Source organism: Taeniopygia guttata, chromosome Z (assembly GCF_048771995.1).
Source record: "Taeniopygia guttata chromosome Z, bTaeGut7.mat, whole genome shotgun sequence".
Classification (NCBI taxonomy): domain Eukaryota; kingdom Metazoa; phylum Chordata; class Aves; order Passeriformes; family Estrildidae; genus Taeniopygia; species Taeniopygia guttata.
The window spans coordinates 4396439-4417500 of record NC_133063.1 but is presented as its reverse complement, the minus strand read 5'-3'; the positions used below and the strand labels follow the sequence as shown (position 1 = coordinate 4417500).

General features: G+C 54.4%; 1 protein-coding gene and 1 long non-coding RNA gene across 10 annotated transcripts in view; one reads left to right on the top strand and one right to left on the bottom strand.

Annotated features, from left to right (window-relative positions):
- Positions 1-8533: 8533 nt before the first annotated feature.
- On the bottom strand, positions 8534-14075 carry LOC140681699 (uncharacterized). Its single transcript, XR_012052776.1, has 3 exons — positions 13972-14075; positions 13765-13815; positions 8534-8968 (listed from the first exon to the last, which is right to left on the bottom strand). It is a non-coding gene; the product is annotated as an uncharacterized lncRNA (long non-coding RNA).
- Positions 14076-18250: 4175 nt separating this feature from the next.
- The window catches only part of CTIF (cap binding complex dependent translation initiation factor), a 145649-nt gene continuing 142837 nt past the window's right edge, over positions 18251-21062 (top strand). For 5 of the 9 annotated variants that reach the window (XM_072922883.1, XM_030257446.4, XM_072922882.1 and 2 more), the window contains exon 1: positions 18251-18386. In XM_072922883.1, the coding sequence (XP_072778984.1) occupies positions 18381-18386 (6 nt within the window). In that variant the 5' untranslated portion in view covers positions 18251-18380. Of the gene's footprint in view, positions 18387-18853; positions 18918-20306; positions 20487-21062 lie in introns of those variants that run through there. The other 4 variants (XM_030257448.4, XM_030257447.4, XM_072922881.1 and 1 more) reach the window with 3 other exon arrangements.

The window sequence follows — 21062 nt, the reverse complement described above, 5'->3', positions numbered from 1 at the left end:
AGGGGGGACTGTGGCCATTGAGGGGGTACCTGGGCCAAGCACAGCAGCCTGTGCACCACCTACCCCATCAGCACCCATCAGACCACCAGCTTCATCACCACAGGCACATGCAAGGTCCTCGTTTAAAATCCGAGGCTCTCTGGCTTTGGGATGCTGGGTGGATGTCCAGGAACACAGAAGAGAGCCCTGGCACGGAGCAGGGTTGGGAGCTGGCCAGAAATAGCTCTGCAGTACCTCCTGTGTGTGGAGGAACTTCCTAGTGCCCCACCAGACCTTGGCTTTGTGGCAGAGTCCTGCACTTGAGGATTATTTGTCATGATTTGAAATAAGCTGCAGCCCCAATTACATCTCACAGCACTTTCCCCAGTGCAAATGGTGTTTAGGGAAGTGGAACAGGTTTTGAGCTATGCCCACAGAGTCTGAGAACAGAGAGGACACAATGACATATGGGTGTGGAGACAGGCTCTGGAGAACAAAATACTCATTACTTCCAGAGGAAGAATAAGACAGGATGTTAAGGAGCAAGTTAAAACAAGTTTTAAAGTGTCTTCTTGCAAAGATGCAGCTATGGAACTTGCTGCTGCAGTGTGTCTCTGCCTTTTCCACTCCAGCCCTGGCTTCAGGAGGGCCCTGAGCTGTGTTCCTGGAGGAGGGGGTGGCCAAAGGAAAATTAACTGAGAGCTGCATCAAATGCACACTCATGGCTGCTGGAAGCTTGGTCACTTCTTCATGTGCAGTTCCTGGCATTTTCCCAAGCACTCCCCATCCCTAAAGGATTAGGAGGTGACGCCTGTCCCCAGGGTGGGGGGCAGAGTCTGATGTCCCATCCTGAGCTGTGCAGCCAGGCTGGTACCTGGCCTGCAGTGGGTCTGACCACAGCGAGCCCTGGAGGGATCTTACAGGGATGCATTCACCCTGAGGGTGCTTTGGGCAGGGGAAACCACCCCTGAACTGCTCTCAGGAGCTCAGGACCCTGAGAGGATGAGTCCTGAAATCTCTGTGCTGAGCATCTCTGCAGTGATGAGAGCTGCCTCAGCATCCAGAATGTCCAGACTGCCATGTGCAGTAGCGGGAGGGGAACAGCTGCAGTGGGATTTTCTGGTGATCTCCATCATCATCATCATCAGTGAGTTTTGCCTGCTGGCCATTCCCTTTCCCAAACTTTTCCCCAAAAGTTGTGCTACCTGTTAAAGCTCCAAGCAAGAAATCTTCAAGCCTTCCTCTGACACCGCTGCCAGGATGGTCTGACACTGAGGTGGCAAAGGCTCTTTATTCAAATGAAACTTGCTTGTCACATTTCAGGTCACCGGGGGAAGGAGCATCCCCAGGGATGGCTGGGAACACACACCCCGTGCTCCCACCGCCACCACTCTCAACATCCTTCCTAGTCCCATCCCTTATCCACAACCTGGATCGGGGGCAGGTGTCATTTGTAGGTGACACCGCGTTGGGTGGGAGTGTTGATGTGCTGGGGGGCAGGAAGGCTCTGCAGAAGGACCAGGACAGGCTGGATCCAGGGGCTGAGGCCAGTGGGATACAAGGCCACGTGCTGGGTCCTGCCCCTGGGTCACACCAATCCCATGGAATGCTCCAGGCTGGGGCAGAGAGGCTGGAAAGCTGGGAAATGCCATGGGAAATGCCATGGGAAATGCCAGGGCAGTGCCTGTCCCTGTTCTGGCACTGCTGAGGCGCCTCCAGTGCTGGGGACAGCTCTGGGCCCTCAGGACAAGAGAGACACTGAGGGGCTGCAGCGTGTCCAGGGCAGGGAACGGGGCTGGGGAAGGGGCTGAGCCCCAGGAGGGGCTGAAGGAGCTGGGAAGGGGCTGAGCCTGGAGAAAAGGAGGCTCAGGGGGGACCTTGTGGCTCTGCACAGCTCCTGACAGGAGGGGACAGCCAGGGGGACAGCTCTGCTCCAGGGAACAGGGACAGGAGGAAAGGGAACAACCTCAAGTTGCACCAGGAGAAGTTTAGATTGAGTATTAGGGAAAATCTCTTCCCTGGAAGGCTTTCCCAGACTTGGCACAGCTGCCCAAGGTTGTTACGGTGTCCCTTTCCCCAGAGGGATTTAAAAGCTGTGTTTGTGGCACCTGGGGACATGGGTCAGCGATGGCCTGAGCAGTGCTGGGGGAATGGTTGGACTCTCAGAAGCCTTTTCCAACCCAAATGATTCCATGATTCGACGATCTTCCCATGAGATATTCGGTGACACTGGGAGGTCCCATCCCTGTGGTGCTGTAGGGAAGGTTTGGGATGTGCCCCTGTGGGTTGATGGAAAGGGTTCCCCGTGTTGTCTGGCTGGAACTGGGAGCTGTGGGTGTGCATGCAGGGGCTGGGGGGTGCAGGAAGGGATTGGGGGTGCAGGCAGGGGCTTGTGATGGGGGCAGGTTCGGGTTTGGGGGGCAGGCAGGGGTTGGGGAGGTGGGCAGGTATGGAGGGGTAGGGTAGGGGGTGTTTGGGGGGTGCAGCCAAGGGTTTGGGGGGCAGGCAGGGACTTGGGGGGCAGGCAGGGGATCAGGGAGGCTGTCAGAGGTTATCGGGGGCAGGTAAGGATTTGGGGGGCAGGCAGAGGTTTGGGGGCTGTTACAGGTTTAGGGGCAGGCAGGGATTTGGTGTGCAGGCAGGGGTTTGGGGGCAGGCAGGGACTTGGGGGGCAGACAGGCATTTGGGGGACAGACAGGAATTTGGGGGGCAGGCAGGAATTGCGGGATCGGGCAGAGGCGCTGCCCGAAGGTTCCGGCAGCCGCCACCAGAGGGAGCCAGAGCGCCACCGCCCTGCGGTACCGGGAGGGGCGGGACCGGGATGGGAATATCGGGATGGAATTTTGGGATGGGGATATTGGGATGGGGATATTGGGATGGGGATATTGGGATGGAATATGGGATGGGAATATTGGGATGGGGATATTGGGATGGGGATATTGGGATGGGGATATTGGGATGGGAATATTGGGATGGGAATATTGGGATGGGGATATTGGGATGGAATATGGGATGGGAATATTGGGATGGGGATACTAGGATGGGAATATTGGGATGGGGATATTGGGATGGAATATTAGGATGGGGATACTAGGATGGGAATATTGGGATGGGGATATTGGGATGGAATATGGGATGGGAATATTGGGATGGAATATGGGATGGGAATATTGGGATGGGAATATTGGGATGGGAATATTGGGATGGGGATATTAGGATGGGGATACTAGGATGGGAATATTGGGATGGGAATATTGGGATGGGAATATTGGGATGGGAATATTGGGATGGGGATATTGGGATGGAATATTAGGATGGGAATATTGGGATGGGAATATTGGGATGGAATATGGGATGGGGATATTGGGATGGAATATTAGGATGGGGATACTTGGATGGGAATATTGGGATGGGAATATTGGGCTGGAATATGGGATGGGAATATTGGGATGGGAATATTGGGATGGGGATATGGGATGGGAATATTGGGATGGGGATATTGGGCTGGAATACTGGGATGGGAATACTGGGATGGGAATATTGGGATGGGGACATTGGGATGGGGATACAGAGACAGGCATCCTGGGATGGGAGTACTGGGAGAGGGGAATAGAGATGGGAGTACCGGGATGGGAGACAGAGATGGGAATATTGCAACAGGGAAACATGGATGGGAATATTGGGATGGGAATATTGGGATACAGGGATGGGAATATTGGGATGGGGATACTGAGATGGCTGTTTTGGAATGGGGGTAGAACAATGTGGGGACAGGGACAGGGTACAGGGATGGGGAAACAGGATAGGGGGTATTGGAATGGGGATGCTGGGATGGGAGAAGTGGGAAGGGGTTACAAGGATGAGGGAATTGGCATGGGGGTGTTAATATGGGGGAACTGGGATTAAGAACTGCAGCGGGAGTATTGGGACGATGGTATTGGGATGAGGATACTGGGATAGAGGAACTGGGATGAAGGACCAAGGATGAGGGGGCTGGGATGGGAAGTACTGGGATGGGAACACTGGAATAGTGGTATTGTTGGGGGGACCAGTATGAGGTGAGTACCAGGATGAAGGAGAACCAGGATGGAGGAAGGTGGTGGGATGCAAGCACACCAGGATGCAGGAACACTGGGATGTGGTCTGGAATGGGTACTGGGATGGGAGTTCTGGGATGAGGTGAGCACCAGGAAGAAGGAGCACCAAGATCAGGGAAGGTATCCTGGAATGCACTGGGCTGCAGAACACTGGGACAGGGGAGGATTACAGGATGTGGCACATCGGGATGGGGAAGGTTCTGGGATGCAGGAGAATGTGGGTGGGGGAGCACCAGGCTGGAAAAGCACCAGGACAAGCCCATTTGCACCACTTGTTGCAAGGACTGCAGATGGAATGGCTGGAGCAGGACACAGGGCTGGGCTGTGTGGGGTGGGCTGTGGTGTCAGAGACCCTGTGAGCACCATGTGGTGCCCAGCTGCCCCTCAAGGTGCCACAGGCTCTGCTCAGAGGGCAGCAAACACCAAAGACACCGATTTAACAGGTTTTAGACACTGATTTAACAGGTTTTTTCTCGTCCCTCTTGTCCTGTCCCTCCGCTCAGGAGGGAGGCAGTTCTCCTCCTCTGCCCACCCACTTGCCACAGCTGAGCTGGGTTTGCCCAGGAGAGCCTGGGGGATGGAGGTTGTCCAGGATGGGCTGTTTGTAGGGGGTATGCTGACAGTAAAGTCTAATTTTAAGGGAGCAATCATCTGTTTTGGCCCCTCCCTGGGATTACAGCACCACAGGCTCTTGGGGAGCAAGTTGTTTGCTTCCAGCTCTGCTGTTTAATAGGTAATGGGTAAAATCCTCCCTTGGAGCTGCTGAGCCACTGTTAGAGCTCACAGAAAGGTTTGGGTTGGAAAAGAGCTTCAAAGGTCACCTGGTTCAACCCCCTGCCATGGGCAGGGACACCTTCCACTGTCCCAGGCTGCTCCAAGCCCCATCCAGCCTGTCCTTGGACACTCCCAGGGATCCAGGGGCAGCCACAGCTGCTCTGGGCACCCTGTGCCATGGCCTGCCCACCCTCCCAGCCAGCAATTCCCAATTCCCAATATCCCATCTGTCCCTGACCTCTGGCAGTGGGAGCCATTCCCTGTGTGCTGTCCCTGCCTGCCTTGTCCCCAGTGCCTCTGCAGCTCTCCTGGAGCCCCTTGAGGCCCTGGCAGGGGCTCTGAGCTCTCCCTGGAGCTTCTCTTGTGCAGGGGAACAGCCCCAGCTCTGCCAGGCTGGCTCCAGAGCAGAGGGGCTCCAGCCTTGAGCCTGAGATCTGCCTGTTCTGAATTCCTGAAGGACATTCTCATTCAAGATCATTCAAAGACCGTTCAGTTCAATGCTGTAGTTAATGGCAACCACCTCTGGTGGTGTTGGTTTGCTGCAGGTTTTTTTTCTCTTCTATCTAGAATGTGCATCAAATGTGATCTCACAGATATGCCAATTCTACATTTAATGTCATTTTTCATCCCATCTTCTCATAGACAGAGACATGGAGAAAGAGGATATTTCAGTTAAAATAAAATATGCTTTTTGCCACTCTATTCCCTACTCAGTTTTAAGCACCTGAACACCAAACCTTTGTTTATTTCCTATTTTTCCCTGTTTTTCTATCCACCTAACTCATAGGCAGGGTAAACGTTAAACCTTGGGCTTTGGGCTTGATGTGACTATAGAGAATTTGGAACCAACAGTGCCACAGTGCTTTTGCTAACACAGCCAGGGGGTCTGGGCTTTTGGGATGTGAAAGGATTCAGCTGACTAGGAGTATCTCAAATCCTAAAGCTTGATGAGGTCAAAGGGGCAGGGAGATCCCTGTCAGGCAAACAACAGAGGAGGTTCCCCCAACCTCCTCCCAGGTCTCTGCAGGGAGACAGAGAGGCTCCTTCCTGCCAAGACAGAGGTTTGCCCCTCTCCTTGTGCCCCGAGGTGCTTGGGCATCTCCCAAGGAGGGATCCTGCCCCACCCACAGCTGGGATGTGCAGGCTGGGGTTGGGATGTTCACAGAAACCTCTTCCCTCCCTCCTTTCAGATAGGCCACGTGGCAGAGGTGGGGAAAACCCAGGGGGGCTGCAATAGGTGAGGTTGGGGAGGGAAAGTGAACCTTATTGTGGCTTGAGTGTGGCTTTCCAACGTTTCCTCGGGACAGACACCTGCTTTGGGCTTGTACAGTTTGGTTTTGGTTTAGAAACAGGTGTTTTAGAGATCTCTCTAAGGTCCCCCCCTCCAGTGGAGGCCCTGGAGGTGCTGTGTGACCAGGCAGGGCCTTAGGGTATCTCTGGTGGCACAAACCATCAATATTTGGGCAATTAAGCACAGCCCTTTCTATTTGTGATGCTGGTCCCATTTTGAGTACAAACCTCATCCTCACATTTGATCAGCAAATGCCATTCTGCAGCACTGAAATGTTTGGGTTTGTGCTTAACCAAAGAGCAAGTCAGACTTAACTGTGACTAGGAGGAAAAGGTTTTTACACAAGACAGACCAAGAAACCTCTTTTTTTAAATTTGGGTTTTAAAATTTGTTTGTTTCTTTTTTTTTTTTTTTAAACAAAATCAGATTTCTCCCCCCTCTCTCCCAAATCCATAGGAAAAATATCCTGTTGTCCATTCTGTATGTAACTGCTGCCAGACAGAAGATGGGATGGGAATAATGGCAGCAAGATCTGTGATGGAAAAGTGCTCCAGGCAGGAATATGGTACTGGAATACAGCAGGAATATGGTTACTGCGTGGTTGGAGATTCTGTTATGATCTCTAAGAATCAGAGAATCCCAAAATGGTTTGGGTTGGAAGAGACCCTGGACAGGGACACCTTCCACTAGACCAGCTTGTTCCAGGCCCCATCCAGCCTGGCCTTGCAGAGACACAGCCCAATGGTCTAAGGAAAATTAATAAATTGTGTGTTTCAGCAGCATTAGTGGAGAAATGTGGCACCAGGTCAGCTTTGTGAACACCCAGGTGAGCACAGCAGGAATTGTGTTTCTGCTGGGTGTCCTCGGGCCGGGCGTTGAACGGGAATAACCTCTGTGAGCAAACACATCCAGGGCTGAGAGAAGTGAGGGGAACAAGAGCTGCTCCTCTGAGTGCTTGTTCAGGACCTGACTCGGGTGTCTCAGGCTTGGCTCAGATGGGGGAAAAGGGCTGGAAGAGGAGGCTGCTGGTGTATCAGGGTCATTGTGCTGAGAATCTACTCTCAGCGAGGTCACAAGAATTCCTATAACTTATTCTCTGTGTGCCAAACTATGGCACAAATCCTGCAGAAAGCCAAGAAAATACCAGCTGCCACAGCTGGTGGCTCAGAGGCAGAAATGCAGCTCTGTTTGACTATGCTTTATGTAAACTCTGCTGCCACGTTTCACCTGCTGTGAACTGCAGCAGGAGCCTGGGGCGGTTCCAGGGGTGATGCCTGCGTTGTTCAGAGCAGGAGCTGCCCTTGGATGGGGCGTGGGATGTGGTGCTGCTGGGGCAGGAGAGGCAGCCAGTTCCCTTCTCTTGTCTCAGAGAGGTGGTGATGTTACAAGGAGGGAAGGGGATGGGGCAGATGGAGCTGTGGGTCTCAAGGACGTGTGCTTGATGTGGAGTTTGTGAGCCCAGCGGGAGCAGGGAGGAGCTCCTCAGTCTGGTGCCTGCTGGAGGTGTTGCTCTCACAGAGACAGAAAGGGCTTCTGCTGCTCTGAGGATTTTAATATTCCCATTTTTATGGGGAGTAACACCAGAGAATCAAAGAGTCTGAGAAGGATCTGGGTTGGAAGGGACCTTAAAGCTCACCTCTGCCATGGGCAGGCACACCTTCCACTATCCCAGGCTGCTCCAAGCCCCATCCAGCCTGGCTTTGGACATTCCCAAGGATCCTGAGGCAGCCACAGCTGCTCTGGGCACCCTGTGCCAGGGCCTCACCATCCTCACAGCCAGCAATTCCTTCCTGTATGCTTTCCCTTATATAATGTGGATGTGGTGCACCAGCAACTTGTCATGCCCTTTGAGCCCACAGGAATCGGGCAGCAAAAGGCAAAGACACAGAGAAACTACAATTTACTGCTGAAAACAGCAAACAGAAACCTCCTTATATATTTTGGAAGTATCTTAGCTGCTTGTGGCCATTAAACGTGTTACCTGGTTTTTGGGCTTGCCAGCACTGTGAGGGGTCACAGAATTCCAGTCTGCAGGGACCCCAAGGACCACATGGTCCAACCTTGGGGAAAGAAACATTCATTCATACAAGCCCACATCTATTAAAACCCAAAACTCTTCTCCATTTAGACAGAATCCTTGGAAGTGTCCAAGGCTGGGTTAGGCAGGGCTTGGAGGAACCTGGTCTAGCGAAAGGTGCCTGCCTGTGGCAGGGGGTTGGACTAGAGGACCTTTAAGGTCCTTTCTCAGCACTAAGAATTGTGGGATTCTGCATCTTTTCTTTTTTTAATAGATTTTTTTTCATTTTTCATGTGTGTTTTCTCCCCAGTCCCTTCAGTGGGACAGTGCCCTGGCAGGGTGGTCACAGCCCTGCCACAGCCAGGGGTGCCACAAGGTTTGGGGCTTCCCTTTGCACCTGAGCACACAGAAATAATTTATCCAGGATTTCCGAGGTGATGTTTGCAGGTGGATCTTTCCCAAGGTGAGCAGGAACGGGCTTGCTGAGCCAAGGCCAGGAGGGATGGTGTCCTATGATGTCTTCTCTCCCACAGCCCACAGAGCCCCACCCTGTAATCCCCAAACAATGCTCACCGATTCACTAAAGCCCCAACACACTGTTTTAGAAGCCTCTATTAAAGGCACCCAAAAAAAGGAGAAACAACTTGATTAAAGGCTCCAGATGATGAGGAATCCACCACAGCCCCAGGTCCCACACCCTTAATTTCCTTTGCTCTTAAATGCTTGCAACTAAATTTGTCCATCTTTCATGTCCTGCCATGCATACCTGTATTTCTTGATAATTTCTTGTTCAATTTAAATTGCTGTGTCCTGGAGAGAGAAAATAGAAGATATATTCAGTGGTTTTGTAGCAAAGTTCATTCCCTTCTGAAATCAAATCCCTCTTAGGAGAACACACCTTGCTTGGGAGAGGGGACCAGACTTTTTTGTTCTTTAAAACTGTAGAAAATAATTTCCCATAACCACACCTTGAAAATGTCATGGATTTTCTCTGCTCCAGGACCTGGATGGATGATGGAATGATGAGCAGCTACTATTGCTCTGTCTGCACTTCAGCCCCTGTGAACAAAGCCCATCTGGGGAACATGGGATTATTATAGAGAAATTAAACATCATCTGCTGGAAACTATATTGTCTGGAATCCAAAAGCAGGCCGTCCATGAAAAGCAGTTTCTCTCTGCGGAGTGCACTTAATTGTGCTGCTAGTACTTTTTAATTAGTATAATTTGGAAATTGAGTTAAATTAGACATTTTATTTCAGCAGCAGAAGAAGGGGCACTGAAATATCTGCTGACTGAAGGGCTGTGCCTGTTCACTTTTGGTCTAGCTCCAAAGACCTGCTAATAATTATTCACAGGAGCCAAGCTGAGCAGAGATTAATTCAGCATCTTCCCAGGTTTTACTGTCACTTCTGCAACAAGGGAAATTTCCTCACTCAGTGCAGGGAGGAAGCCATCTCCCTGTGTCCTATCCCTGGGGAAAAACAGTCGAGTCCTGCTACACAGGAAAGCCAGGGTGGTGTGGAGTCAGCCCTGCCTGGGGGTCCCAAGCTGGGGTAGAGCACAGTCATACCATAGTGACAGTTTAGAAAAGCAAGATTATTTTACAGAGAAAGCTCTGGTTTAAAAAAAAAAAAAAGCCTGATTCCTTTTTTTTTTTTTTTTTAGTTTTTTTTTTTTTTTTAAATAGCATTTGAAGGATCCTTTAGGGAAAATAATGGAAAATTGGAGAGCCATCAGCAAACTTGGGTGCATTGCCAGGGACAAATATTTTAGTGGGGCCTGTTGCAACAGGAGATGGGGTAAAGGTTTTAAACTAGAAGAGGATGGATTTAGATTAGATACAAAGATGTTTTTTACAATGAGGGTGGTGAGGCCTGGCACAAGTGGCCCAGAGAGGTGGCAGATGTCCCATCTCTAGAAACCTTCAAGGCCAGGCTGCCCCAGCCCCAGTGCCCTGAGCTCTGAAAATTGTCAGTCAGAGTGAAGTGAAAAGAATTCTCATTGTTTCTGTCATTTCTGGTGTCACACACTGAGTATTTTGGGGCAAACAAATCGAAGGTTTTATTCAAACAAAGTTTGTGCTAGTGGGGATAACTTGGGTTGGGCAGGGCAGCTGGTTCCTTCATGTTGTTGGTTATTTGGGCAGCTGCAAATTTCCACCTGATGTGTGCCTGCTACCCTCTGTGTAGATATCAGGGTATCAGCATGTCTCTGTTTTGTCCCACGTTAATATAAACCTGTCCTGCTCTGATTCCCAGAGGACAGAGCATGATAAAATACCTGCCATGTGCCTGACACGCCTGTGGTTTGATATTGTTATCTCTTTTTTTCTCCTATCAAAAGCAAGAGCGTGTCAAACCTTTTTTTTTTTTTTTTTTTAACAGCTTTTTTAGCAAGCAGGGAATTAAAACATTTCCCTTTCCTCCCCAGTCTGGGAAGTCAATGGGTCAAAACTGGGTTGCCAGCTCTTGGCAGCTGCTGGGGAAGGTAGGGCAGGACTGCAGCAGGTATTTTTTTACCAAAACTACGTGATAAGAAGCAAAGCCCGTGTAAGATAAGCTCACTTATTTTATTGGCAGATAAAGGATAAGTCCTGGGCTCTTGTCACCACTCAGCCTGAGCTGCTGGGATGTGGAAACCACAAAGTTTTTGTGGTTAAGGACTATCATTTCACAGCGTGGAGATGCCCAGTGGGGAAAAGAGGATGAGAGACTCGGGTGCTCTGAGGCATCACATCTTGCTGGTGAAAAGAGTGTGAGTCTTTCTCCTTGGAGGAGCAGAGCATGAGCAACCCTGATGGCTTCTCTGTTGCACATAATATATAAACTATAGTTAGCTGACAAAAATGCACATTTTCCAAGCTCCCCCATGGCTGATGGGTGCTGGAGTGCTGTTTGGTGCCAATACTCCTTCCTTTTTGGTGGCTCTGCTGGTAGGGGAGGGAGGATGTGGCTAGAAAGGGAGGATCTCCACATCAGCAGTGAGTCAGGGTCAGAAAGGCATCATTAGAAGGTGCATGAGAGATAACAGGAGGTGCAGGCAGGTGACTGCAGAGGATGTGGGCTCCCAGGAGCAGGAGAAGCTGGAACCTGGGCTGCTGCTATCAGCAGGTGAGTGGTGAAGGCCTCTTTGATGGGTTCTTCCCTCTTCACAGGCTCTGGGTTAACCCAAGACCAGGTGAGGGAGCTGCCACAGCCCTGCAGCAGATGAGGCACAGGGCTGTAGTGTTACAGTCTGAGACACTTCTCATTTTCCCAGGGAGGATTCTCTCCTGGGATATTCCCCATGGCAGGAGCAGCCCCACAGCAGGAGCAGCCCCATGGCAGGACCAGCCCCATGGCAGGAGCAGCCCCATGGCAGGAGCAGCCCCACAGCAGGACCAGCATCATGGCAGGAGCAGCCCCATGGCAGGAGCAGCCCCATGGCAGGAGCAGCCCCATGGCAGGACCAGCCCCATGGCAGGAGCAGCCCCACGGCAGGACCAGCCCCATGGCAGGAGCAGCCCCATGGCAGGAGCATCCCCACGGCAGGACCAGCCCCATGGCAGGAGCAGCCCTATAGCAGGACCAGCCCTATAGCAGGAGCAGCCCCATGGCAGGACCAGCCCCATGGCAGGACCAGCCCCATGGCAGGACCAGCCTCACGGCAGGAGCAGCCCCATGGCAGGACCAGCCCCACGGCAGGAGCAGCCCCATGGCAGGAGCAGCCCCACAGCAGGACCATTCCCATGGCAGGAGCAGCCCCATGGCAGGAGGAGCCCCACGGCAGGACCAGCCCCATGGCAGGAGCAGCCCCATGGCAGGAGCAGCCCCATGGCAGGAGGAGCCCCATTGCAGGAGCAGCCCCACGGCAGGAGCAGCCCCATGGCAGGAGCAGCCCCATGGCAGGAGGAGCCCCACGGCAGGAGCAGCCCCATGGCAGGAGCAGCCCCATGGCAGGACCAACCCCATGGCAGGACCAGCCCCATGGCAGGACCAGCCCCATGGCAGGAGCAGCCCCGTGGCAGGAGCAGCCCCACGGCAGGACCAACCCCATGGCAGGACCAGCCCCATGGCAGGACCAGCCCCATGGCAGGACCAGGTCCATGGCAGGAGCAGCCCCATGGCAGGACCATCCCCACGGCAGGAGCAGCCCCACGGCAGGAGCAGCCCCATGGCAGGACCAGCCCTATGGCAGGACCAGCCCCATGGCAGGACCAGCCCCACGGCAGGAGCAGCCCCATGGCAGGAGGAGCCCCATGGTAGGACCAGCCCCATGGCAGGAGCAGCTCCATGGCAGGACCAGCCCCATGGCAGGAGCAGCCCCATGGCAGGACCAGCCCCATGGCAGGAGCAGCCCCATGGCAGGACCAGCCCCACAGCAGGACCAGCCCCATGGCAGGAGGAGCCCCATGGTAGGACCAGCCCCATGGCAGGAGCAGCTCCATGGCAGGAGCAGCCCCATGGCAGGACCATCTCTATGTAAGGAGCAGCCCCATGGCAGGAGGAGCCCCACAGCAGGAGCAGCCCCACGGCAGGACCAGCCCTCAGAGGGTGCAGCCATCCCAGCACTCTGTGGTGCCCAGCCTGCTCTCCTCATGATGAAAAACGTACACAGGACCAGAGTGCTTGCCCAAAGCTTGGCTTTCTTGCTACTACATCATTCCAGGCAGACTTCTGAGACAACAGTTTGCTTAAAAGTCAATAAAACTGCCTGTACACTGTATGATACTGAGCAGTGAAATGGCCAAGGTAGAGACCCACAGAATAATGGAGTGGTTTGGGTTGGAATGACGTGTAAAGTCCATCCAGTGCCACCCCTGCCATAGGCAGGACAGCTTCCACTAGCCCAGGTTGCTCCAAGCCTCATCCAAGATGGTCTGGAACACCTCCAGGGATGGGGCAGCTACTCAGGGAGACCTGTGCCGGGGCCTGCCCACCCTCATTGTCAAAAACTTCTTTATATATAATCTAAATCCATGTGTTTTTAGTTTAAACCTTCACCCCTTTTCACTGTCACTACAGGCCTTATTGAAAGTTTGCCCTCACCTTCCTTCTAAGCTCCCTTTATTGAAAGATTGCAATAATTTCTCCTTGGAAAATCACATTAGGAAAATGTTTTGCTGCTGTCCTTCATCCAGTGTTCTGGATTTTACACATCCCTCACCCAGTGAAATCCCCCTGCTTCTTCTCCCATCCCAACTATTAGCAATCCCTTCCCACTGCACCCCTCTAAGCAGAATCACAATCCTTTGGTACAATTAATATCCACAGTAAAGGAATATGGAAAAAAATCCCATTTGCAGCCAGGGGAAGAGAGAGATTTCTGGGTTACTGTAGTATTTCCTGGCCAGATATGCCTCTGCAAAATACTCTTGTCAATGTTTAATTCAAACTCCAGCAAAACTGGAGTTATTAATGTCCCTGTCAGAGATGTTTTCTGTCACCCAGCAGAGGTGTCTGACAGGATCCATCCTGCCTGGTGTGGAAGGACATCCTTCATCACCACCCCACGTCCCTGCACTGCCTCTGCCAGCTCTCAGCTCAGCCTCCTCAGCAGCTTGACCTTTGCAAAACCTCGGGGCTAGAATCATAGTGATCCTTTAAATTGGTAATTTGTTCTTACCTGGATAATCATACTTCGTATTTCTAAGGCCTCTTTAATCCAAAGATGTAGCTGTGAATTAAATCAGTGGAGGAAAGTAATTAATTATGTCCAGGTAGTCTCATTATTCAACAGAATTTTGTGAAATATGGGAAATTAAGGCTATTATTTTAAGCTACATGGGAGGTCAAGGAGAAAATCCAGCTGTTCTGAGTTGCAGCTTCTCACCTGGAGCATGGAAAGCAGCATCAGAGCAGGATTTCAACTTTTGTGGAGTAAATCAGTGCTCACAAACCCTGATCTCCAGGAACCTGGGCTGTTCCCATTTCTGACCTCCTCCAAATACCAGTGAATTTAGCCTTGACTTGCAAACAGTCTTGGCACCCATGGCTGTGCTGGATAAAAATGCCCTTCTAAAAATAACTGGGAATGGGGGAAGGAGCCTGTCCCCACACTCAGCATTTCAACACCAGCTTCCCCTCCCAGCACAGCCAAACATTGCTTCACCCATGGGTACCCTGCTCTGAAATATAAAATCATAATATTTTTATATATATATAGTTAGTTTGGTTGGTTGGTTTTGCTTTTTGGGGTGTTTTGGGTTTTGTTGGTTTTTTTTTTTTTTTTTTGGTACACCCCATCACCTCTGTTTCTCTCTGGGTTTTCAGCCAGGCTGCCCCACACCATGAGGAGACTGCTGGAACACCATATCCAACATCCCTGGACCCCAGGCACAGACAAACATCTCCCTTGGGAAGGGGGACAGATGCTTGGGAAGGAGGGCAGAGCCACTCACTCAGTCCCTGTCAGGATGGAAATAAAGACCTTGTCTGTCTCCAGCCCTTTGCTCTTACAGTGAGTCCATTATTTGTGTTTTTAAAGGACGTCTATTTGCTTTCAATTCAACTGCAGCCTGACCATAATAAGGATCAGTCTAATTTTGGCAGGAAGATTGTTGGCCAACTATTTTTAGTGTTTATTTTCCTGCAGAAGTCTCTGAGGGAGCATCTGAGCACTTAATGGCCACAGCCACTTCTTAGAAACTCACTGAGGTCATCACTGTGCCTCCATTCTGGCAGACACCCCCATCATCCCACCTGTGCTGGAAGGACCTGGGTAAGAAAAAAGGAATTAAGAAATTCTTGTCTTTAATTTTTCAGTCCTGTCCCTGTCTGTATGTAAAAATGGGGATTCCACAGGGGGGGTGTATGATTTGAGCAGAACACAGTACACTGAATTTTGCCTTCAACTATTCTCTCTGAGGCCAAGATTTTCTCCGAGCTAGAGAAGGAGCACCAAGCTACCAGCACAACCCAGCTACAAGCAGGGTACTTTGTAAATATTCTGTATTTCCCCTTGGAATCAGCAGGGTCCCACCATTGCTAAGGCATTTTAAAGGCTATTACCAGGGCAAGACTAGAGTTTGGCACAGCATTTTTTGAGTTGCAGCTTGTGCTCTCAAAAATCTTTGTGTCCCCAGCTGCTCTTTCCGCCTCTTGCTATCTTCCTGGGACAAAAGTCTTGAGGCTGGAGCGCTTCCCACTGGCAGAGACTCAACAGCTTCCACTGAATTAGGTAGGAAAAGCTTAGGAAGAGCTCCTAAGATCTTCCCAGAGATGCTCAGTGCTTCCCTGGGAGCAGCCCTGGGTAGATGTTGAGGCTGAATATGTGTCCCAGCACCTTGTGAACTGAATGCTCAGCAGCATAAGGAGGCAGACAGCCTGCCTGAATTCCCTCTGGTAAGGCAATGCAGGGACTCCCTGGCACCTCACTACCTCCCTAAATACATGCTTTTAATAAAGAGCCAATTTAATTTCCCAAACACTGAGTCATCTCGTGTTATTACCTGGCATATGGTACCCAGAACAGCAGCCACAGCATCTTTTCCTTGAAAGAAGGATGTTTCTGTTCCCTCCTCCTTCCCTGGCTTTTACAACTCCTCTCCTTTCTTTTTCCTTTTAAGCAGAAATCCTCTCCTTTTCCAACTTCCCTTCTTTCTAAAATGGGATGGGATTAAGCCAGAAGCAGGGATGAAAGGAGGAGGTTGGGATGTGCAGCCCAGAGGGGCTGAGGGGAGCAGGATTGCTCCCGCATGGGGACAGGCTTGGCAGCTCCTCTTTGCTCTTTGGACCTGGAGCTGTGCCAGCTCTTGGAGAGAAGTCCTCAGTCACCGGAAAGCTGCCCTTTCTTCCTGCTGGGACACGTGGATAAGGAATGCCATGAGCAGCGTGGCCAGGGAGCTCCAAACCCAGGCGAGGTGGGAGCGCTGCTGCGCTCCCACCTCGCCTGGGTTTGGAGCTCCCTGGCCACGCTGCTCATGACTGCTCCAGAGCCTGGACCCTCTGTGGGTTCACCTGTAGTCACCCACTGCCACCCTGCTGTCACCTGTCCACGTCCCTCCACACCACCTAGGAAAACAAACCCAGCTCCCTCTCGCACTCCCACAGACACTGCGCTCTGCAGGATGGGCCATTTCACAAAAATCTCAGGCTGGGAGTCGTGTGTCCTGATCCATCTGAGTTCCTGATGCAGAGTCCCCAGTCCTGCCACCTTTCAGCTTCCAGCAAGGATTCAGGCGAGTGCTTGGTGGCATTTTGTGGCATTTTGTGATGTCTCCAGGCCAAGGATGCCTTGAGCATTTTGGGGCAGGGGTGGAGTGCACAAAGAGGTCCCAGCATGTGGGGCCAGGAGCTGCTGTGGGGTGCACAGAGAGGTCCCAGCATGTGGAGCCAGGACATGCTGTTCCCATCCAGGAGCTGGATTTACACATGCCAGCCTGCTCACATGTTAATATTATGGGCTGGTGTTCTCCACAGAGAGCGAGTTGCTCTAAATAACTATCTGAGATGAATTGTTTTCAGGTTAAAGCTGACACTGGAATTGCAAAAAAATATCATTAACACAAGAATAGGTCGCACCTTTTTTCTCCCCCAACCTTCTCACAGGGACAGCAGGAGCGTCCCTGTGAAATCCTGGGTCTGGGGGCTCTTGGTTTAGGGGCTTGAGGGCTGGAGGGGATGTGGAGAGGCTGCATGAGGAGATGAGCTGGGAAAAAAGGAGGTGGGCAGAGCCGTTTTCTGCCCTGGTGAGCTCTGCAGCTCCGCTGTCACTGGAGAGATGCTATTGGCACTGAGATTAATAATTAAACCATAGTATGATCATAGATAAAAAATATGAATATCTAGGCAGTCCCCCTTTGCTTAAAATACAAAAAAATAAAAAAGAATCTGGAGCTAAATTAACAATGTGCTCTCCCAATTACAGCCACCCTCCGGTGAATATCAGGTTGTCATGACAACCTGCCCAGCAAACGATAAGGCCCAAAATAAAGCACAGCAGGGAGAGAGATCTTTGGAATCCGACTTTGCTGTCAAAGTAGAATTAAGGTTTCTTCAGAGGCCAGCAATTCTGGTGAATTTATGGCTGCAGTCCTTCCACTGATGTTTATTAACGTGATACATTTATCCGGATGAGTGTGAGGGTAGAACCAGACAGGGAACAACAAAGACTCCATGGTTAGAAATAAAGGTAACCTCTTGAACACAACCCAAACCGCAAGGAAATGGGGTTGATTGTTGGGTGGGTGTTTTTGAGAGTCTGGTGTGGTAAGTAGAAAGTGGTTTAAATTGCTTGTAGGAACATTTCTGGGTGGCTTTGAGCACCAGAGCTGAAGGGATCCAGCAGGCTAGAGAGATGGTTAAAAGGTGCTTAAATTCCAGGTTTTACATTTCTTGTCTCAGGATTTTGTGTGTTCATATAGAAACAGTTGGTTTATCGGCCAGGCACAGGGACCTTGGCAAGCTTGAGAACTGGGCCCGTGCAAACCTCATGAAATTCAACACAACCAAACACAAGGTCCTACATGTGGGTTACTGCAATCCCAGGCACAAACAGGCTGGCTGGAGAATGGAATGAGAGCAGCCCTGGGAGAAGGGAGAAGGTGCTGTGGGTGAGAGCTGGACCTGTCCTGGCCCTGAACCCTCCCTTGGCTGATCCCCCAGCTCTGCTCAGAGCCCACTGCAGAGCTGCCCCAGCCCTGGCTCCAGCAGCACAAGGACATGGAGCTGCTGGAGCCAGCCCAGAGGAGGCCACGGAGCTGCTGCCAGGGCTGGAGCCCCTCTGCTCTGGAGCCAGCCTGGCAGAGCTGGGGCTGTTCCCCTGCACAAGAGAAGCTCCAGGGAGAGCTCAGAGCCCCTGCCAGGGCCTCAAGGGGCTCCAGGAGAGCTGCAGAGGGACTGGGGACAAGGCAGGCAGGGACAGCACCCAGGGAATGGCTCCCACTGCCAGAGGGCAGGGACAGATGGGATATTGGGAATTAGGAATTGCTGGCTGGGAGGGTGGGCAGGCCCTGGCACAGGGTGCCCAGAGCAGCTGTGGCTGCCCCTGGATCCCTGGAAGTGTCCAAGGCCGGGCTGGATGGGGCTTGGAGCAACCTGGGACAGTGGAAGACGTACCTGCCCATGACAGGGGGTGGGACTGAATGATCTTAAGGTCCTTCCCACCTAAAGCATTCTGTGATTCTGTGAAACACTTGCAGTCTTCTCTTCAGCCCAGTTTAACTCTCCTCCTCCTTCAAGCCCAGCCGGATGTGCTTTGTCCTGAGGAGAAGATTGCAGCTATGAACTGAATCCCGATGGATGCAGGTGAGGACATGCGAGTCCGTGTTTGCCCCTGGCCTGTGTTGGGTGGGTTAACACCACCCCAAAGGCTGCTCTGAGCCCGAGGGGTCTCTCACCTGCCCTGGAAGGTTGGGGACTCAGTGGCTGGGGGTGCCAGGGTTTGGGCATCGGGCATCCCCAGCGTGCAGGACCCGGAGGTCACATCCCGGGACTGTGGGATCCGGAGGTCCCTGTCAGCCCCCCTAAGGGGTGGATGCGGGGATGGATCTCTGTGAGGGGTGCGGGATCAGCAGGTCCGTATCAGATCCCCGCGGGGTGCAGGATGCTGGGGTTCCCTGTCAGAATCCTGACTCCTGGATCGGGGATCCCTGTCAGATTCCCTGGGTACGGGACTCCCGGATTCCTGTCCCTTGCCGAGATTTGGGGTCCGGGCGGTGCCGGTCAGACCCCGGGGTGCGGGATGGGGGGAACCTCCCTCAGAGCGCTGCGAGAGGCGGGAGGTGCCCGTCAGATCCCGGCGGTGGGAGAGTCCGTGGAGTCCCTGCCGGATCCGGGGTGTGTGGGGTGTGTGGGGTGTGTGGGGTGTGTGGGGTGTGTGGGGTGTGTGGGGTGCGGGACGCTCCTGTGGGACCCCGGGGTGCAGCACTGCGGTGTCCCTGCCGGATCCGGGGTGTGTGGGGTGTGTGGGGTGTGGGACGCTCCTGTGGGACCCGGGGTGCAGCATTGCCGTGTCCCTGCCGGATCCGGGGTGTGTGGGGTGTGTGGGGTGTGTGGGGTGCGGGACGCTCCTGTGGGACCCCGGGGTGCAGCACTGCGGTGTCCCTGCCGGATCCGGGGTGTGTGGGGTGTGTGGGGTGTGGGACGCTCCTGTGGGACCCGGGGTGCAGCATTGCCGTGTCCCTGCCGGATCCGGGGTGTGTGGGGTGTGTGGGGTGTGTGGGGATTGGGACGCTCCTGTGGGACCCCTGGGTGCAGCACTGTGGGGTCCCTGCCGGATCCGGGGTGTGTGGGGTGTGGGACGCTCCTGTGGGACCCCGGGGTGCGGCACTGCGCTGTCCCTGCCGGGTGTGGGGTGTGTGGGGTGTGGGACGCTCCTGTGGGACCCCGGGGTGCGGCACTGCGGTGTCCCTGCCGGGTGTGGGGTGTGTGGGGTGTGGGACGCTCCTGTGGGACACGGGTTGCAGCACTGTGGTGTCCCTGCCGGATCCGGGGTGTGTGGGGTGTGGGACGCTCCTGTGGGACCCCGGGGTGCGGCACTGAGGAGTCCCTGCCGGATCCGGAGTGTGTGGGGTGTGGGACGCTCCTGTGGGACATGGGGTGCTGCACTGCGCTGTCCCTGCCGGATCCGGGGTGTGTGGGGTGTGTGGGGTGCGGGACGCTCCTGTGGGACCCCGGGGTGCGGCACTGCGGTGTCCCTGCCGGATCCGGGGTGTGTGGGGTGTGTGGGGTGTGGGACGCTCCTGTGGGACCCCGGGGTGCGGCACTGCCGTGTCCCTGCCGGATCCGGGGTGTGTGGGGTGTGTGGGGTGCGGGACGCTCCTGTGGGACACGGGGTGCAGCACTGTGGGGTCCCTGCCGGATCCGGGGTGTGTGGGGTGTGTGGGGTGCGGGACGCTCCTGTGGGACACGGGGTGCAGCACTGTGGGGTCCCTGCCGGATCCGGGGTGTGTGGGGTGTGTGGGGTGTGGGACGCTCCTGTGGGACCCCGGGGTGCGGCACTGCGCTGTCCCTGCCGGATCCGGGGTGTGTGGGGTGTGTGGGGTGTGGGACGCTCCTGTGGGACCCCGGGGTGCAGCACTGCGCTGTCCCTGCCGGATCCGGGGTGTGTGGGGTGTGTGGGGATTGGGACGCTCCTGTGGGACCCCGGGGTGCGGCACTGCGCTGTCCCTGCCGGATCCCCGCCGAGCGGCCCCAGGCCGCAGTCCCGGCCTACATCTCCCGTCAGGGCCGGCGCGGGCCGCGGGCGGAGCGCGGCGCGTCACTGCCCGCCGCCCCGGCCCGTCCCTCTGCCGAGCCGAGCCGGAGCCGGAGCGTCCTCCCGGGCGGCGCCCCCGGAGCCCCCCGCGCCCCTGGCCGCGCCCATGCCCCCCTCAGCGGGGCACTGACCGCGCCCGGCCCCACACGGTAAGCGCGGCCCGGGGGAGACGTGACACAGCAGCGGGCGCGGGGGAGCGAAGGGGGGCAGCGGGGGGAGCGCATCCCGGCTTTTGTCTCCCTTGGAAAATCGCGAGCCCCGCGGGGGGGGGTGGGGACGGAGCCGGTTTGTGGGCACGTCTCGGTGCTGGCGGTGTCCCGGCGGTGTCCCCCCGGCTGGGTGACAGCGCTGGGGGTCCCCTCCCGGGATGCGGCGCTGCCCGCCGGGAGCGCCGGGGCTGGGTGCGGGTGTGCTCCCGGCCTCTGGAAGCTTCCCGGCCGCTCCGTTTGGCCGGAGAAGGGCAGGGCTGCCCCCACGGGCGAGCCCCCCGTGGGCAGGAGCGCGGGGAGCCCATCGCGGCCCCGCGGCCATCGCCGGTGGCGGAGCCCGCAGCGCCACAAAAGGTGCCCGCCGAGCATCCCCGCGGGATCCCGGCCCCGGTGCCATGTCCCGGCCGGGAGCAGCGCCCGCCCCGCGGGAGGTGCGGGGGTCCGGGGGTAGCGAGCGGGGGCTCGCCAGAGAGCCGGTTTGGTTGTCATTTCAGGGTTGTCGTTTTCCTGCAGAGT